The sequence below is a fragment of the Carcharhinus amblyrhynchos genome, chromosome 3 (genome assembly GCF_965287045.1).
Source record: "Carcharhinus amblyrhynchos chromosome 3, sCarAmb.v2.hapA, whole genome shotgun sequence".
Classification (NCBI taxonomy): Eukaryota; Metazoa; Chordata; class Chondrichthyes; order Carcharhiniformes; family Carcharhinidae; genus Carcharhinus; species Carcharhinus amblyrhynchos.
The window spans coordinates 134055279-134070607 of NC_137326.1; the positions used below are offsets into that span (position 1 = coordinate 134055279).

At 43.4% G+C, this 15329-nt stretch overlaps 1 protein-coding gene across 6 annotated transcripts in view; it reads left to right on the plus strand.

Annotated features, from left to right (window-relative positions):
• Nucleotides 1-15329, plus strand: part of LOC145341149 (polyhomeotic-like protein 3) — an 89618-nt gene that overhangs the window by 19526 nt on the left and 54763 nt on the right. For all 6 annotated transcript variants that reach the window (XM_080186042.1, XM_080186046.1, XM_080186044.1 and 3 more), the window contains one exon: nucleotides 5076-5262. In XM_080186042.1, the coding sequence (XP_080042168.1) occupies nucleotides 5146-5262 (117 nt within the window). In that variant the 5' untranslated portion in view covers nucleotides 5076-5145. The remainder of the gene's footprint in view (nucleotides 1-5075; nucleotides 5263-15329) is intronic.

Consider the following 15329-nt stretch of genomic DNA (forward strand, 5'->3'; position numbering starts at 1 on the left):
TTCTGCTGTATAATTCTGTGATTTAACATACCCTTTACTTGCTTACAGAGATCAGTATCCTTCATCAATATGATGGTAGCTGCATACTGTCGCAAAGTGTTACTTCCCGGGCAATTATTTTGGCATTTATTCAGAGTGTGATGCATAAGTTAATGATATATTATCAGACTTCTTTCCCTAGTCTACAAATCAGGTAATTCCTAAACACTACAGCTATCCTTTCCTGCAAATGAAGTGACTCCAGAAACATATTGGCAGCGGTAAGGTGGTATTGTGTGTCAGCTTGTAAATATGCTCTGGCTCACAACTTTTCACGGTGTGATTATGAACTGCAGTAAGTCATCACTATTATTCTCACTGCACTTAATTATCACTGTCTGGGTCCATTCCAACACCTGGGGAATAGTTCCAAGTCCTAAGCTATTCCTGACTTTGGTCCAAACTCGCAATACTTTTGCAGGTCTGCAAAATACATTGGGTTGACAGAATATAAGAAACAGAAGTAGGAATCAGCCATATGACTGCCCGAACCTTCTCTGTCATTGAATAGGATTGTGGCTGATCTCTGACCACAGCTCTAGGAAGGATGTGATAACACTGGTAACTTGCCTCTGCAGCCTTCCCAGGATGTTGCCTGGGCTGGAGCATTTTAGTTATGAAGAGAGATTGAATAGACTGGGGTTGTTTTTCTTGGAGCAGGGGAGGCTGAGGCAGGGTGCGGAGACGGGGCGGGGGGGTGAGGGTGCGAGATGATTAAGATGTATAAGATTGAGAGGCATAGAAAGACAGGAAGAAACCTTTCTCCTTGGTATTGGGATCAATGACCAGGGGGCAGAGATTTAAAATAAGAGACAGGAGGTTTAGAGGGAATGTGAGGAAAAACATTTTCATCCAGAGGGTGCTGGGAGTCAGGAACTCATTGCCTGAAAGGTTGGTGGAAGCGGAGACCCTCAACATTTATGAAATATTTAGATGTGCATCTGCTATGCCAAGGTTATAGACCAAATGTTGGAAAATGGGACCAGAAATAGTTGAATGATTTGTCTTTGACTGGCACATACGTGATGGGCCAAGGGCCTTTTTCTGTGCATAGACCTCTGTCTCCACAAGGACTGTATGTTATAGTCAAAGTCCCTTCTCACACTCCATTGTGTTCTGTTGCACTACCACCGTGTTAAATGGGATAGATTTAAAACATCTTCTAACTTAAACCTGGCCATCCATGAGGTGCTGTGGACATCAACAGCAGCAGAATTGTACTCAACCACAATCTGTAACCTCATGGCCCTGCATATCCATGGGATACATCCTAGGATACTTGGGAGGCAAGGGATGAGATTGCAGAGCCTTTAGCTTTGATCTTTGGGTCCTCGCTGCCCACAGGGATTGTAAAAAGTCTGACAACACCAGGTTTTAGTCCAACCGACTTATTTGATAGTAAACGCACAAGCTTTCGGGTTAGTCCCTTTAAGATTCGCATTCTAATCAGTAATCTGTAAACTGTCTGTGCTTTATATGCTCTGTCTGAGGCCAGAACTCTCCAGTCACCTGACGAAGGGACTAACCCGAAAGCTTGTGCGTTTACTATCAAATAAGTTGGTTGGACTAAAACCTGGTGTTGTCAGACTTTTTACTGTGTTTACCCCAGTCCAATGCCGGCACATCCACATCATCATAGGGATTGTGCCAGGGGATGGGAGAATGGTGAGTGTTGTTCCTCTGTTCAAGAAAGGAAATAGGAATGAATCTGGTAATTATAGGCCTGTTAGTCTTACTTTGGTGATTGGTAAGTTCATGGAAAAGGTCCTGAGGGATAGGATTTATGACCATTTGGAAAGATGCAGCTTAATGTGGGATAGTCAGCACGGATTCGTGAGGGGTAAGTTTTGCCTTACAAATTTGTTTGAATTCTTTGAGGAGATAACTAAGTGTGTAGACGAAGGTAGAGCAGTTGATGTCGTGTACATGGATTTTAGTAAGGCATTTGATAAGGTTCCCCATGGTATGCTCATGAAGAAAATAAGGAGGTGTGGGATAGTAGGAAATTTGGCCAATTGGATAAGTAACTGGCTATCATGTAGAAGACAAAGGGTGGTGGTGGAGGGAAAATTTTCAGACTGGACTCCAGTTACCAGCAGTGTACCACAGGAATTAGTGCTGGGTCCTCTGCTATTTGTGATTTTTATCAATGACTTGGAAGAGGGGGCTGAAGGGTGGGTCAGTAAATTTGCTGATGACACCAAGATTGGTGAAGTAGTGGATGAGGTGGCGGGCTCTTGCAGGCTGCAAAGAGACGTTGATAGGATGCAGAACTCAGCCAAAAAGTGACAGATGGAGTTTAACCCTGATAAGTGTGAGGTGATTCATTTTGGTAGGACAAACTTGAATGTGGATTACAGGGTCAATGGCAGGGTTCTGAGGAACAGAGAGATCTTGGAGTTCATATCCACAGATCTCTGAAAGTTACCACTCAAGTGGATAGAGCCATGAAGAAGCTTATCGTGTGTTAGCGTTTATTAACAGGGGGTTTGAGTTTAAGAGCCGTGGGGTTATGCTGCAACTATACTGAACTTTGGTGAGACCACATTTGGAATATTGTGTGTAGTTCTGGTCACCTCACTCTAAGAAGTATGTGGAAGCATTGGAGAGAGTGCAGAGGAGATTTAGCAGGATGCTGCCTGGTTTGGAGGTAGGTGTTATGAGGAAAGGTTGAGGGAGCTGGGGCTTTTTTCTTTACATCTCCTTTAAACCTTGCCCCTCACGCCAAAAACCTATGCCCCTGAATCTTTGACTCTTTCACCCTGGGAAAAGCTTCTGACTATCCAATCTGTCTATGCCCCTCATCTTGTAGACTTCTATCAGCTTGCCCCTCAACTAATACATGTGACAATACATGTGACAGTATTGTTTCTTGCATGCTATACAGACAAGCCTACCATACATAGAGAAGGAAAGGAGAGAATGCAGGATATAATGTTACAGTCATAGCTAGGGTGTGGAGGAAAGTCAACTTAATGCAAGATAACTCCATTCAAAAGTCTGATGGCAGCAGGGAAGAAGCTGTTCTTGAACTGGTTCTTACGTGACCTCCGACTTCTGTACCTTTTTTCCGACGTAAGAAGGTGGAAGAGAGTATGTACGAGGTGTGTGGGGTCCTTAATCAGTGGTGAACTCTCCATTCACCTGACGAAGGGGCTAACCCGAAAGCTAGTGAATTTACTATCAAATAAATCGGTTGGACTGAAACCTGGTGTTGTCAGACTTTTTACTGTGTTTTCTCTTTAGAGCAGAGGAGGATGAGAGGCGACTTAATAGAAGTTTATAAGATGATGAAGGGGATAGATAGAGTGAACATTCGGAGACTATTTCCTCAGGTGGATGTAGCTGTTACTAGGGGGCATAACTATAAGGGAGATATGGGAGGGATGTCCGAAGTAGGTTCTTTAGAGAGTGATTGAGGTGTGGAATGCACTGCCTGCTGTGATAGTGGAGTCGGACACTTTAGGAATTTTCAATCAGTTATTGATAGGCGTATGGAACACACCAGAACGGTAGAGAGTGGGATAGCTTGATCTTGGGTTCAGACAAAGCTCGGCATAACGTCGAGGGCCAAAGGGCCTGTACTGTTTTATGTTCTATGTTCATTTACCTATCTAGCCTCCTATTCCCTTGATTCTTTTATAATCCAAAAATCATTTGATCTCAGTCCTGCATATACTGAATAACTGAGCACCCACAGCCCTCTGAGAATGAACTGTAAGGATTCAGAACCTCTGAATGAAGAAATTTCTCCTCTGCTCAGTCTTAAATGGCTGTCCCCTTATTCTGGGACTATGTGCCCTAGATCTAGACTCTGCAGCTGCGGAGAAGCAGCCTTTCAGCATCTACTTTGTCAAATGTTTCAATGAGATCAATCTTCATCCTCCCAGACTTTCCAAAATAGAAGCACTTTTTACTCTTTTTTTTCTGTTGGTACAGAGTTTGGAGAACTCCGAAGAGTTGGCGGTATGGATGAGGATTGTCTTGTCATAAGAACAATACTTTTCACTGTATACCAATACATGTGACAATAATAAATCAAATCAACTCATACTGGTCTGATGAACTGCCAAGCTACACTTCTTAAAGTGCCTGGAAAAACACCGGGGTAGATGCAGACATTGTACAATAGTAAAAACAAAAGGCATCATAGCCATTTTTATATCTGAAATAACTCTGTGAGGCCCGCTTTCCTTCATCAAAACTGATTTATTTACAGTGGTTTGCAATACTCAGCAGGTAGCTCCCATTACAGTGTATTCACCCACATGCAGGTGACTTGAACATTCCACATTATATGTCTCTGTCGTGGTCCCTGATTGGGCAGCCTTAACAGGCCTCACTTAGAGAGCTCATATTCCAGCTGGTCCAACTCATGATTTGATATTGATTTGATTTATTATTGTCACACGTATTAGTATACAGTAAAAAGTATTGTTTCTTGCATGCTATACAGACAAAGCCTACCGTACATAGAGAAGGAAGGGAGAGAATGCAGAATATAATGTTACAGTCATAGCTAGGGTGTGGAGGAAAATCAACTTAATGCGAGATAACTCCATTCAAAAGTCTGATGGCAGCAGGGAAGAAGCTGTTCTTGAACTGGTTCGTACGTGACCTCCGACTTCTGTATCTTTTTTCCGACATAAGAAGGTGGAAGAGAGTATGTACGAGGTGTGAGGGCCCCTTAATTATGCTGGCTGCTTTTCTGAGGCAGCGGGAAGTAGACAGAGTCAATGGATGGGAGGCTGTTTTGCGTGATTGACAGGGTTTCATTCGCGACCTTTTGTAGTGTGCTCCTTGTTGAGGTCATTAGTGTATCTCTCTCTCTCAAATTTACACAGCCATTCCAGTGGCCCTGCCAAATCACCTGAAATAGACAGCGTGCTTCGTTTGGCAGTTCTCTGTGTGAGTGACTTCAGTGTAAATGGCAGTCAGTTATTCCCCAGTTAAATTTGGGTGGTTGCTCATGATATCTTGGTGGGGTAGGTGGTGAGGAATATGTGTAAATTTTCCTTGTTTTGCTATGTTTTCAGCTCTGAAGCTTCGTGCCCCTGATCTTCGTAGCTGATGTGTTGAGCGCCTGAAGCCGTGCAAGGATCAGCCATGGAAAATGACCAAAGCACAACAACATCAACCACAACGACAACAGTCAGCACATCACCCAGGACACAGGCGCCACAAATCTCTGTCTACAGTAGCTCCGACAGACAAGCTGTTCAAGTATGTAGCTGTGATACTGTTTGGCTTATATAATTCATTTGGAAAGGTCCTGGATTGTGTGGGATTACATCTGGAGTGGAAGTCAGGCTGGAGAATCAAGTTTGATATGGAATTTATATTACATATGTGGACTAAATATATGCCACATGGATCATATCTTTCTGATTGTTCAGACAATTAGAAGCACTTCCACATAATGATAGTACTCAACTTCCGCCATTGCCTCCCCTCACCCCCCCATTCCCCTGTCTGTTATGTGACGAATGAGAAACATCTGTCTTCAGCCCTGTTAGGTTCTTCTACTCACATCTGTCCATGTTTCACTGGCTGCATAACCATGGATGAAGAGAGAAAATGCTTGCATTTCTATAGTGCATTTCATGACCTCAGGGTGTCCCAAAGTGTTTTATAGCCATTGAAGTATCTATTGAAGTGTAGTCACTGTTGTCATTTGGGGAACAAAGCAAGGTCCCACATCAGCAATGAGATAACTAGCCAGGTAATCTGTTTTTAACGATGTTGGTTGAAAGATGGCTGTTGCTCAGGGAATCTTCGAAATAATGCCACCAGATCTTTTTACATCCCTCTGATGTGGAAGACTGGGCCTTATTTCAACATCTCATTCATAAGATGGTACGTGTGACAGTACAGCACACCCTCGGGGGGCAGTTTCCGGCTGCATTGTGCCCAGTGTAGATCGCGTTGGGGCAATGTGGGGTGGGAGAATTGAGGAGGAGGGGTCTAGCATGTTTAGTGCCAGCGAAAACTCATTTTGGGATTCTCCCCATGCCCAGACATAATCTGGTTCACGCCCAACAAGGGAAGGGAGCCAATTAGCATATTTAAATAACTGTTTAAATTATTCTTAGTCAATTTCAGACTGGGAACCCCCAACCCCCAGGATGCAGTGGGAACTCAGTGAGAATCACTACTGGTCACCAAAAGCAGAATATGTTGGCATACGAATGTGCTGGGGCAGTGCAAAGGGAGCTAGGCCTGAGAGGAGTGGGCCCTGAGGGGAGGATCATGAAGCGGGGGGGGGGATGGTCATGAAGGAGCAGAGCATCAAGGAGGCACATGAAGGAGATATGAAGGGGATGAAGCATGATAGGGGTGGAGCAGGAAGGAGGGGCCTGAATATGATCAAACATGAAAGGGATGCTGAAAGTCCCCATGACGGTGATCTATACTGGGGAGAGAAGGGGTTCTTCAATTTCACTTTGAGAATGGAGTGCCTTTTAAAAATGGCACCTGATCTCTGGGAAGGTGGGCTCCCCACCAAGTTTGGGCTCCACCCTCAGAACGGATGCAAAACTCACCCCTCTACCAAAAAATGGGGAGAGTGTGGAAGATTGAGATTTGATTTGTATCGTCATGTGGCTTTTCTTGCCCAAAATGATATTGAGTCATTTTTTGGGAAAATTCCATCCTCTGCAGTGGGGTTTGAACTGACAGCTTTCTGATCCAGAGGCTTGTATGCTGCCAACTTAGCCACAGTTAACAGCTTGATACTGTTTAAAGTTTTATTTGTTAGTCGCAAGTGCGCTTACATTAACACTGCACTGAAGTTACTGTGAAAACCCCTCGTCGCCACACTCCAGTGCCTCGGGTACACTGAGGGAGAATTTAGCATGGCCAACGCACCTAACTAGCACGTCTTTCAGACTGTGGGAGGAAACCGGAGCACCCAGAGAAAACCCACAAAGACACAGGGAGAACGTGCACACTCTGCATAGTGATCCAAGCTGGGATTTGAACCCAGGTCCCTGCCGCTGTGAGGCAGCAGCGCTAATCTCTGAGCCCTAATCTGACTTCCTGATTAGATTTATTTATTGATGATTACCTTATTTTTATGGCTGCTAACATCTTTTCTACATCACACTGTGATACTGGAGAGCAGTTAGAAGCAACTATACCTAAGACAGATAATCCACAAGTTTAATGCTGGTAATTTTGGAGAGTGGTGTCATAGTGAAGCAGGCTCCCTTGATATCAGTTGCTTTATAAACATTTTTAGTTGCAAGATTCCAGCTTTCCCTGGGGTTTGATATTTGAGACCAAACCTTGAATAAGTTAATTTATTTCCACATCCACTAAATGTTATTATAAACCGATCTGTACCAGTGGGAATGTAAGTGCAGGTTTGATCTTTCCTTTTGATATTTACATTTGTTCCAGGACTGGGGAGCCAGTTTCAGGTCCAGAAATAACAAACTTTTCCATATTCGTCAATCCTTTTCAAACAAGGGGCAGGGAACACTCGGTTCATGATTTGATTAGCAATATTATGGCTTTAACAAGACATAGAGAGTGGGAGAAAATACATCAGCTTGAAGCTGGGCTGATCAGAGTGGTTTTCAGTGCAAGATCTGTGCACAGAATTGCTTTTTCTTCACACGAAGGCTGACATTCAAACTGCTGATAGTTCATAAGAACATAAGAAATAGGAGCAGGAGTAGGCCATCTAGCCCTTTGAGCCTGCCCTGCCATCCAACAAGATCATGGCTGATCTGAAGTGGATCAGTTCCACTTTCCCGCTTTCTCCCCATAACCCTTAATTCCCTTGTCTATCAGAAATCTCTCTACCGTGACTTAAGTGTATTTAGTGAGGTAGCCTCCACCACTTCAACGGGCAGAGAATTCCAGAGACTCACCACCCTTTGAGTGAAGAAGTTCCTCCTCAACTCTGATCTAAACTGTCCCCTCCCTTATTTTGAGGCTGTGCTATTCTTTCTAAGCGGAAGAATCTCTCTACCTCTACCCTATCTGGCCCCTTCATTATCTTGTAAGTCTCTGTAAGATCCCCCCTCAGCCTTCTAAACTCTAACAAGTACAGACCCAGTCTATTCAATCTCCCTTCACCCCGTCATTTCCGGTATCAGCCTGGTGAACCTTCTCTGTACTCCCTCCAAGGCCAATATATCCTTTTGCAAATGCGGTGACCAAAGTTCAAAGTTTCTTCTGCTCATTTGAAGGAAACAAGTTTTTGAATTTGGTGGAGCATTAGGTGATGTGTTTTATTCTCGGTGGATAGAGTTAGGATACATGATCAAATTGAATAATGGAACAGGTTCAAGTGGCTGAGTGGCCTCCTCCTGTTCCTAATATTCTCTTTTAATCCTTAAAGGACTGAAGTACCCTGACTTTTTTTCTTCTAATTGAGCAATGTCGGTGGAGAGACAAGGTTGACATTTAGGGAGAGTTATTTGTTTGAGGGAGGTCATGTCCAACAAATTTCACTGAATTTTTTGTGCATGTAACCAAGTCTGTAGATGAGGGTAGTGAGGTTGATGTCGTTTACCTGGATTACAGCAAAGCCTTTGACAAAATCCCACATGGGAGACTTATTGAGAAGGCTAATGCACATGGGATACAGGATGATCTGACAAGCTGGATTCATAATTGGCTTAGCAGTAGGAAACAGAGGGTGGTGACAGATGGCTGCTTTCGTTACTGGAGGCCAGTAACCAGTTGGGTACTACAGGGATCCGTGCTGGACCCCCTATTGCTCATTGTTTATATAAATGACATACAAGACTATGTTGGGTGTAGGGTCAGTACGTTTGCCGATGACACAAAGATTGGCTGGGTGGTTAACAGTGAGGTTAAGTATCTTGGGTTACAGGAAGATATAGGTGAGATGGTCAAATAGGCAAGTAAGCAGCAGATGGAATTTAACCCTGATAAGTGTGAAGTGATGCACCTTGAAAGGAAAGGATGTTCCGAGGCATGGTACATTGGCGAAACCATGCAGATGCTACAATAACGGATGAATGGACACTGCTCAACAATCACCAGGCAGGAGTGTTTCCTTCCTGTTGGGGAACACTTCAGCAGTCAAGAGCATTCAGTCTCTGATCTTCTGATAAGCATTCTCCAAGGCGGCCTTCATGACACAAGACAATGCAGAATCGCTGAGCAGAACAGATAGCCAAGTTCCGCACGCATGAGGACGGCCTCAACTGGGATCTTGGGTTCATGTCACACTGCCCATAACTCCCACGGCTTGCCTGGACTTGCAAAATCTCACTAACTGTCCTGGCTGGAGACAATTCACACCTCTTTAACCTGTGCTTGACCCTCTCTCCACTCACATTGTCTGCACCTGTAAAAACTTGATTACCTGTTAAGACTCACATTCCAACCATTATCTTGTAATTGAGTTTGTGTCTATATATGCCCTGTTTGTGAACTGAACTCTTCACTCACCTGATGAAGGGACAGTGCTCTGAAAGCTTGTGCTACCAAATAAACCTGTTGGACTTCAACCTGGTGTTGTGAGACGAGTTACTGTGCCTACCCCAGTCCAACATCGGCAACCTCACATCATGATTTTGGAAGGAATAATTTGACAAGGAAGTATACTATGAAAGGTCTGACACTGGGAAGTTCTGAAGGACAAAGGAACCTTGGCATGTTTGTCCATAAATCTCTGAAGGTGGAAAGGCAGGTTAATAGGATGGTGAAAAAGGCATATGGCATACTTGCCTTTATCAATCGGGGTACAGATTACAAAAGCAGAGAATTCATGATGGAGTTGTACAGAACTCGGGGAGGCCAATTGTGAAAATAATTGAAAATTATTATCTTATAATTAAGGATATTTGCTGTAGGATATTGTTGCTTTTTGATGGGCCAGAGTTCTCAGTCAAGGAATGGAATATGTGGTGCCACAATGTCAAGATGTAGCGGTGCTATCTGGGGGGGGCGGTGTGCGGTGGATAACAGTTTATTTTGTGTGAGCGTTGGGGAATGCTGTTTTGGTATGTAAGCATGGGAGAGTATAGTTTGATGGTCCCAAATGGATCAATACTAGTTTGATATTTCCAGAGCAGTAAAGTACTGGCCTGGTATTCCTAGAATGGGATTATGTAGCGCGGAGAGCTCTCCTAGTTTTGAAGCTCTGGCTTCAGTTTCTACTTCAGGACTTGATGGCCATGACAGGTGTGTTGATAATGTGGTGAAACAGGTTTATTAGTAGCCTGTACACCCTCCCAATTTACCTGATGGCAGGCAGTAAGAGTGAATGTCCATGGTTGCCAGTGCTTTCTTAGGGCAAGGTATCTGAAGAGGAGGAGGAGGAGAATACTGGCTAATTCAGAATGATGCTGGCTTGGTTTTCCAGAGTGAGAGAACACTCAATTTATATTTGAGAGTGGGAGAACATTGAATTGGTATTCAAGAGTGAGAGAATGCGAGATTGATATTTGAGAATGTGAGAATGCTGGATTGGTATCCGAGAGTGAGAGAACACTGGATTGGTATTCGACGGTGGGAGAATATTGGATTGATATTTGAGATTGGGAGAATATTGGATTGATATTCAAGAGTGTGAAAATGCTGGATTGGTATTCCAGAATAGGAGAACAGTGAACTGGTTCTCTAGAGTGAGAGAGCATTGGATTGGTATTCCAGAGTGGGAGAGTACTGAATTGGTATTCCAGAGTGGAGAATACTCATTTGGTATTGCAGAGTGAGATGGGAGAATACTGGTTTGGTTTGTTTTTGGCAGAAGGATTCTTGCTTCGTATTCCTAGAATGTGGGAACACTAGTTAAGTATTTCCCTAACTCAGAGATTGCAGGTTTGGTAATCTCATTGTGGGAGAATACTGGTTTTGTATTCCTAGTGCAGGAAAATGTGAGTTTTCATTTCTCTGTTTCAGATATCAGCTACACTGAAATAAAAACATGAAGCGATAGAAAAACTCAGCAAATCTAGCAGCACCTGTGGAGAGAGAAACTGAGTTAACATTTCAATCCCAATATGACTCTTCCATAGTGGCTCAGGAGAAATACTACATATTTTCCTCTGAACTTTACCAGTGCCACATGCTAAATGATTGCTAGGCACTGGTGACTTGGATTAGAAAATAAATCAATTCACATTTCCAGGCAGCAGTAGCAAATTCATTATTCTGAAATGGAAGCTTAACATTCCCTGAAAATAAAATGGAAATAAATGGAAGATGACAAGCAGCTGGTGACTTTGAGGTTGGTTAGTGATAGAAAAAATTATTGTACTTGTTTCCATGACAGCTTCAACAAGACGTGCCAGTGCCACAAGGTTGATGCTGCTAATGGCACAGGTTTCTATTTTGTATTCAATAACAGGGCCTTCATTTTACTGTGAGCAAACAAGCATTGGAAACAAGTACATTATTGTTTTACAGAAACGCAGAGGTGGAAATTCCTTGCCTTTGAAGGTTCCCTTTTTAGTGATAATGAGGGATCGGCCAAAATTGAGAACCAGAATCAGGAGGGTGATGGAATGCTCCCCCTTTGCCTGGATGGGTTCAGCTCCAACAACAGTCAAGAAGCTCGACACCATCCAAGACAAAGCAGTCCGCTTGATTGGCAGCACATCTACAAACATTCAATCCCTCCGCCACTGACGTTCAGTAGCAGCAGTGTATACTGTCTACAAGATACACTGTAGCAATTCACCAAAGATCCTGAGACAGCATCTTCCAAACCCATGACCACTTCCATTTAGATGAACAAGGGCAGCAGATAAATGGGACCACCACCTGTATGTTCCCTTTCCACTCAATGTATTGTCATTCCTTCGCAGTCGCTGAGTAAAATTCCTGGAATTCCTTCCCCAACGGCATTGTAGGTCACCCCACAGAACACAGACTGCAGCGATTCAAGAAGGTGGCTCACCACCACCTTCTCAAGGGCAATTAGAGATGGGTAATAAATGCTGGCCAGCCAGTGACATCCATGTCCCAAAAATTAATTTTAAAAAATTGGTTTGCAGGTTTTTTGATTGTGGCTGAAAGCCTGAAAAATCAGCATCTCCTCACTTTATAATCTTCAAAAAGGTGGGTTTTCATTGCTTAGTGCTCAGTGGGAGCGCCGTTGCTACTGTCTTTATTACAAGAGCAAGCAAATCAATCATGCAGTGTTTGCTTCATTCTTGGATGAAATTGATGTGCAGCTCTCCTGTGTGATTTGAGCTGTTCATTGTTTACACATCCACTCTTTTGTTAGGCATTTACAGAGTCTGACTGTCTGCCACCACCTACATTATCATTGATTAAAAATGTACCTTTATTCATTCACTCTTCACGCTTGGGATGTGGTCATTGTAGATGTGGCCAGCATATTGCCCACCTCTAATTGCTGTTAGAACAACTGAGTTGCTTGTTCAGCCGTTTCAGAGGGCAGTTAAGGGTCAACCACATTGCTAGGATCTGGACTCTAATATTGGCCAGACGAGATAAAGGACATTTGTGGACCAATTTGTTTTTATTTTATGAGAATCCAGTAGTTTCATGATCATTACTCGTATGAGTTATTTTAATTCAGATTTATTTAATTAACTGAATTTAAATTCCCCAGCTGCCATAGTGTAATTTGAATTCATGTCTCTGAGACCTTAGGAATACTAGTAACATTAACATCATGCTACATCCTATAATGTAGTTAAAGCTAGGCATGTCCCTCTAAGATAACACAGTGCTAGAGAAGAAGGTGTTATATATTACAATAAACCTCATTTCCAACAGTGGATAGCACTCTTGAAAGGCCAACTCAGACAGGGTGGGCTGAATGGCCTTCTGTACAGAATGATTCTATGATTCTAATATTTTCTCCCTTTAGCCACTTCTGAACCACAATTAAAAAAAACATATAGATTCAAGTTTTGTGAATCAAATATTTGGGAATAAGCTGTTTATCTTTTCACTTTTCTCTTTTCAGTACAGTTTAGAGGGAGCACTTCCTTGTCAAAATTTAAGAGATATTTAGGCTGGCGGAAATAAAGGTTCTTCAACGTCACTCAAAGAAGGACAGTGGGTTCTCCCCAGTGATGATCTTTCTCCAGTATTAAAAGGGGAGACAGTAGTGTAGTGGTACAAGCGCTGGACTAGGAATTCCTAGACCCCAGGGACTGTTCTGGGATCTGGATCCAAATCCTACCATGGCAGATGGTGAAATTTGAATTCAATAAAGATCTGGAATTAAAAGTCTAATGATAACCATGATACCATTGCCAACTGTTGTAGAAACCCATCTGGTTCACTAATGCCCTTTCGGAAGGAAATTTGTCATCCTTACCTACATATTACTGCAGATCCACAGGGGTGGATCATCGATGTTGGGGTGAGCAATAAATGCTGGCCTAGTGAGCGACACCCACATCCCACGAACAAATATAATAAAACTGGGTTGCTGTATAACCTTACCCCACACATCAAGACCATTCATTTTAAGTGACATGTTTTGAAAATTACTAGCTTTGGAGAGGTAGCACCCGATGCTTGGGTCTCATGGTTAAAGGGTGATCTACTTGCGATGTTAAGATGTCAGGAGGAGCTTCTTCATGCAAGGAGTAATGGATATCTAGAAGGCTGTCCCCAAAAAAACCTGTTGAAACTAAGGCCCAGATCATACCCCCAAAATACCTCACAAGATGCACTGTGGGACCCCTCAGAAGTCCCAATACACTGACCATGTGGGAATGGCCCAGAAAAGTGTGAACTTCCAATGGGCAGTTACTGCGGCTGAAACTCTCAAACTCCAATTAAAAGTTGGAGACTTCAGGTCGTTCCAACTCACTAAACAGAACATTTATCCAGGAAAAGACAGAAGGATTAAAATAAGTTCTAACTCCAGGGTAACTATAATAGTGAACTCTGCTCCTGATTGGGCCCCTGAGTATCTGCCCTGACCATTTTGTTTACACAGCCTGACCACCCAACTACCCTGCCAAACCCCTGACTAACCCTCTATGCCAACTACCTCCCCCATTTAACCCTCCTTGCCCAATTACCTACCCTTCTCTCGTAATTACCTACCCTACTACCCACTGACCACTCATTCTACTTCCTTATCCACCAATCCACCCCTCACCCACTGAATTGTCCCCCACTGGGTGGAGATTGGAGGATTGTGGCTTTGCATCCCCCGACACTGATGAGGAACTCCAGGGACAGGAAGCTCCACACTCCTAAGGATGCCCAGCTCGGAGATCTGATGCAAGATGATTAAATCGGAGCAGAGTGACAATCCTCAACAGATTTGGTCCTAGGTCTGTTGAAGGTTTCTGAAGTGGGAATATTGCGATCATTATTTCAGCCTGAAAGTGGACAAGGTTAGATTTAGTGTCTCAAATTAAAGACAGCACCTCCAACAGTACAGCACTCCAGCATGAGATTGATTGTATGCTTAAATTACTTGAGTGGGACTTGAACCCATGAACCTCTGACTTAAAGGCAAGAGTGCAATTCATTGGCTATAGAGGAGGTCCCAGAGGATTGGAGACTAGCAATGTTCCTTTGTTTAAGAAGGGTAGCAAGAATAATCCAGGTAATTACAGGCCAGTGAGCCTTACATCAATGGTAGGGAAATTATTGGAGAGGATTCTTCATAACATAACACAAGATAACATAACATAAGAAATAGGAGCAGGAGTAGGCCATCTAGCCCTTCGAGCCTGCCCCGCCATTCAATAAGATCATGGCTGATCTGTCGTGGCTCAGTTCCACTTTCCCGCCCTCTCCCCATAAACTCCCACTTGGAAATAAGTGGACATATTAGTGGGAGGCAATATGGTTTTGTGAAGGGGTGGGGGGGGGGGGGGGGGTCGAGTCTCACTAATCTGAACGAGGTTTCCGAGTCAGTGACAAAGATGATTGACAAGGGTAGGGCAGTGGATGTTGTCCATGGACTTCCGTAAGGCCTTTGACAAGGTCCATCATGGCAGATTGGTGCAGAAGGTGAAGTCACATGGGATCAGATCTGGCAAGGTGGAAACAGTACTGGCTCAATCATAGAAGACAGAGGGTAGCAGTGAAAGGGTGTGTTTCTGAATGGAGGGCTGTGACAAGTGGTGTTCCTCAGGGATCAGTGCTGGGACCTTTGTTGTTTGTAATATATATAAATGATTGGACAAAATTGTAACCAGTTTGATTAATAAGTTTGCGGACGACACAAAGGTTGGTGGATTTGTGGATAGTGATGGGGACCATCAGAAGATATAGCAGGATATAGATCAGTTGGAGACTTGGGTGGAAAGATGCCAAATGGAGTTTAATCCGGACAAATGTGAGGTAATGTCTTT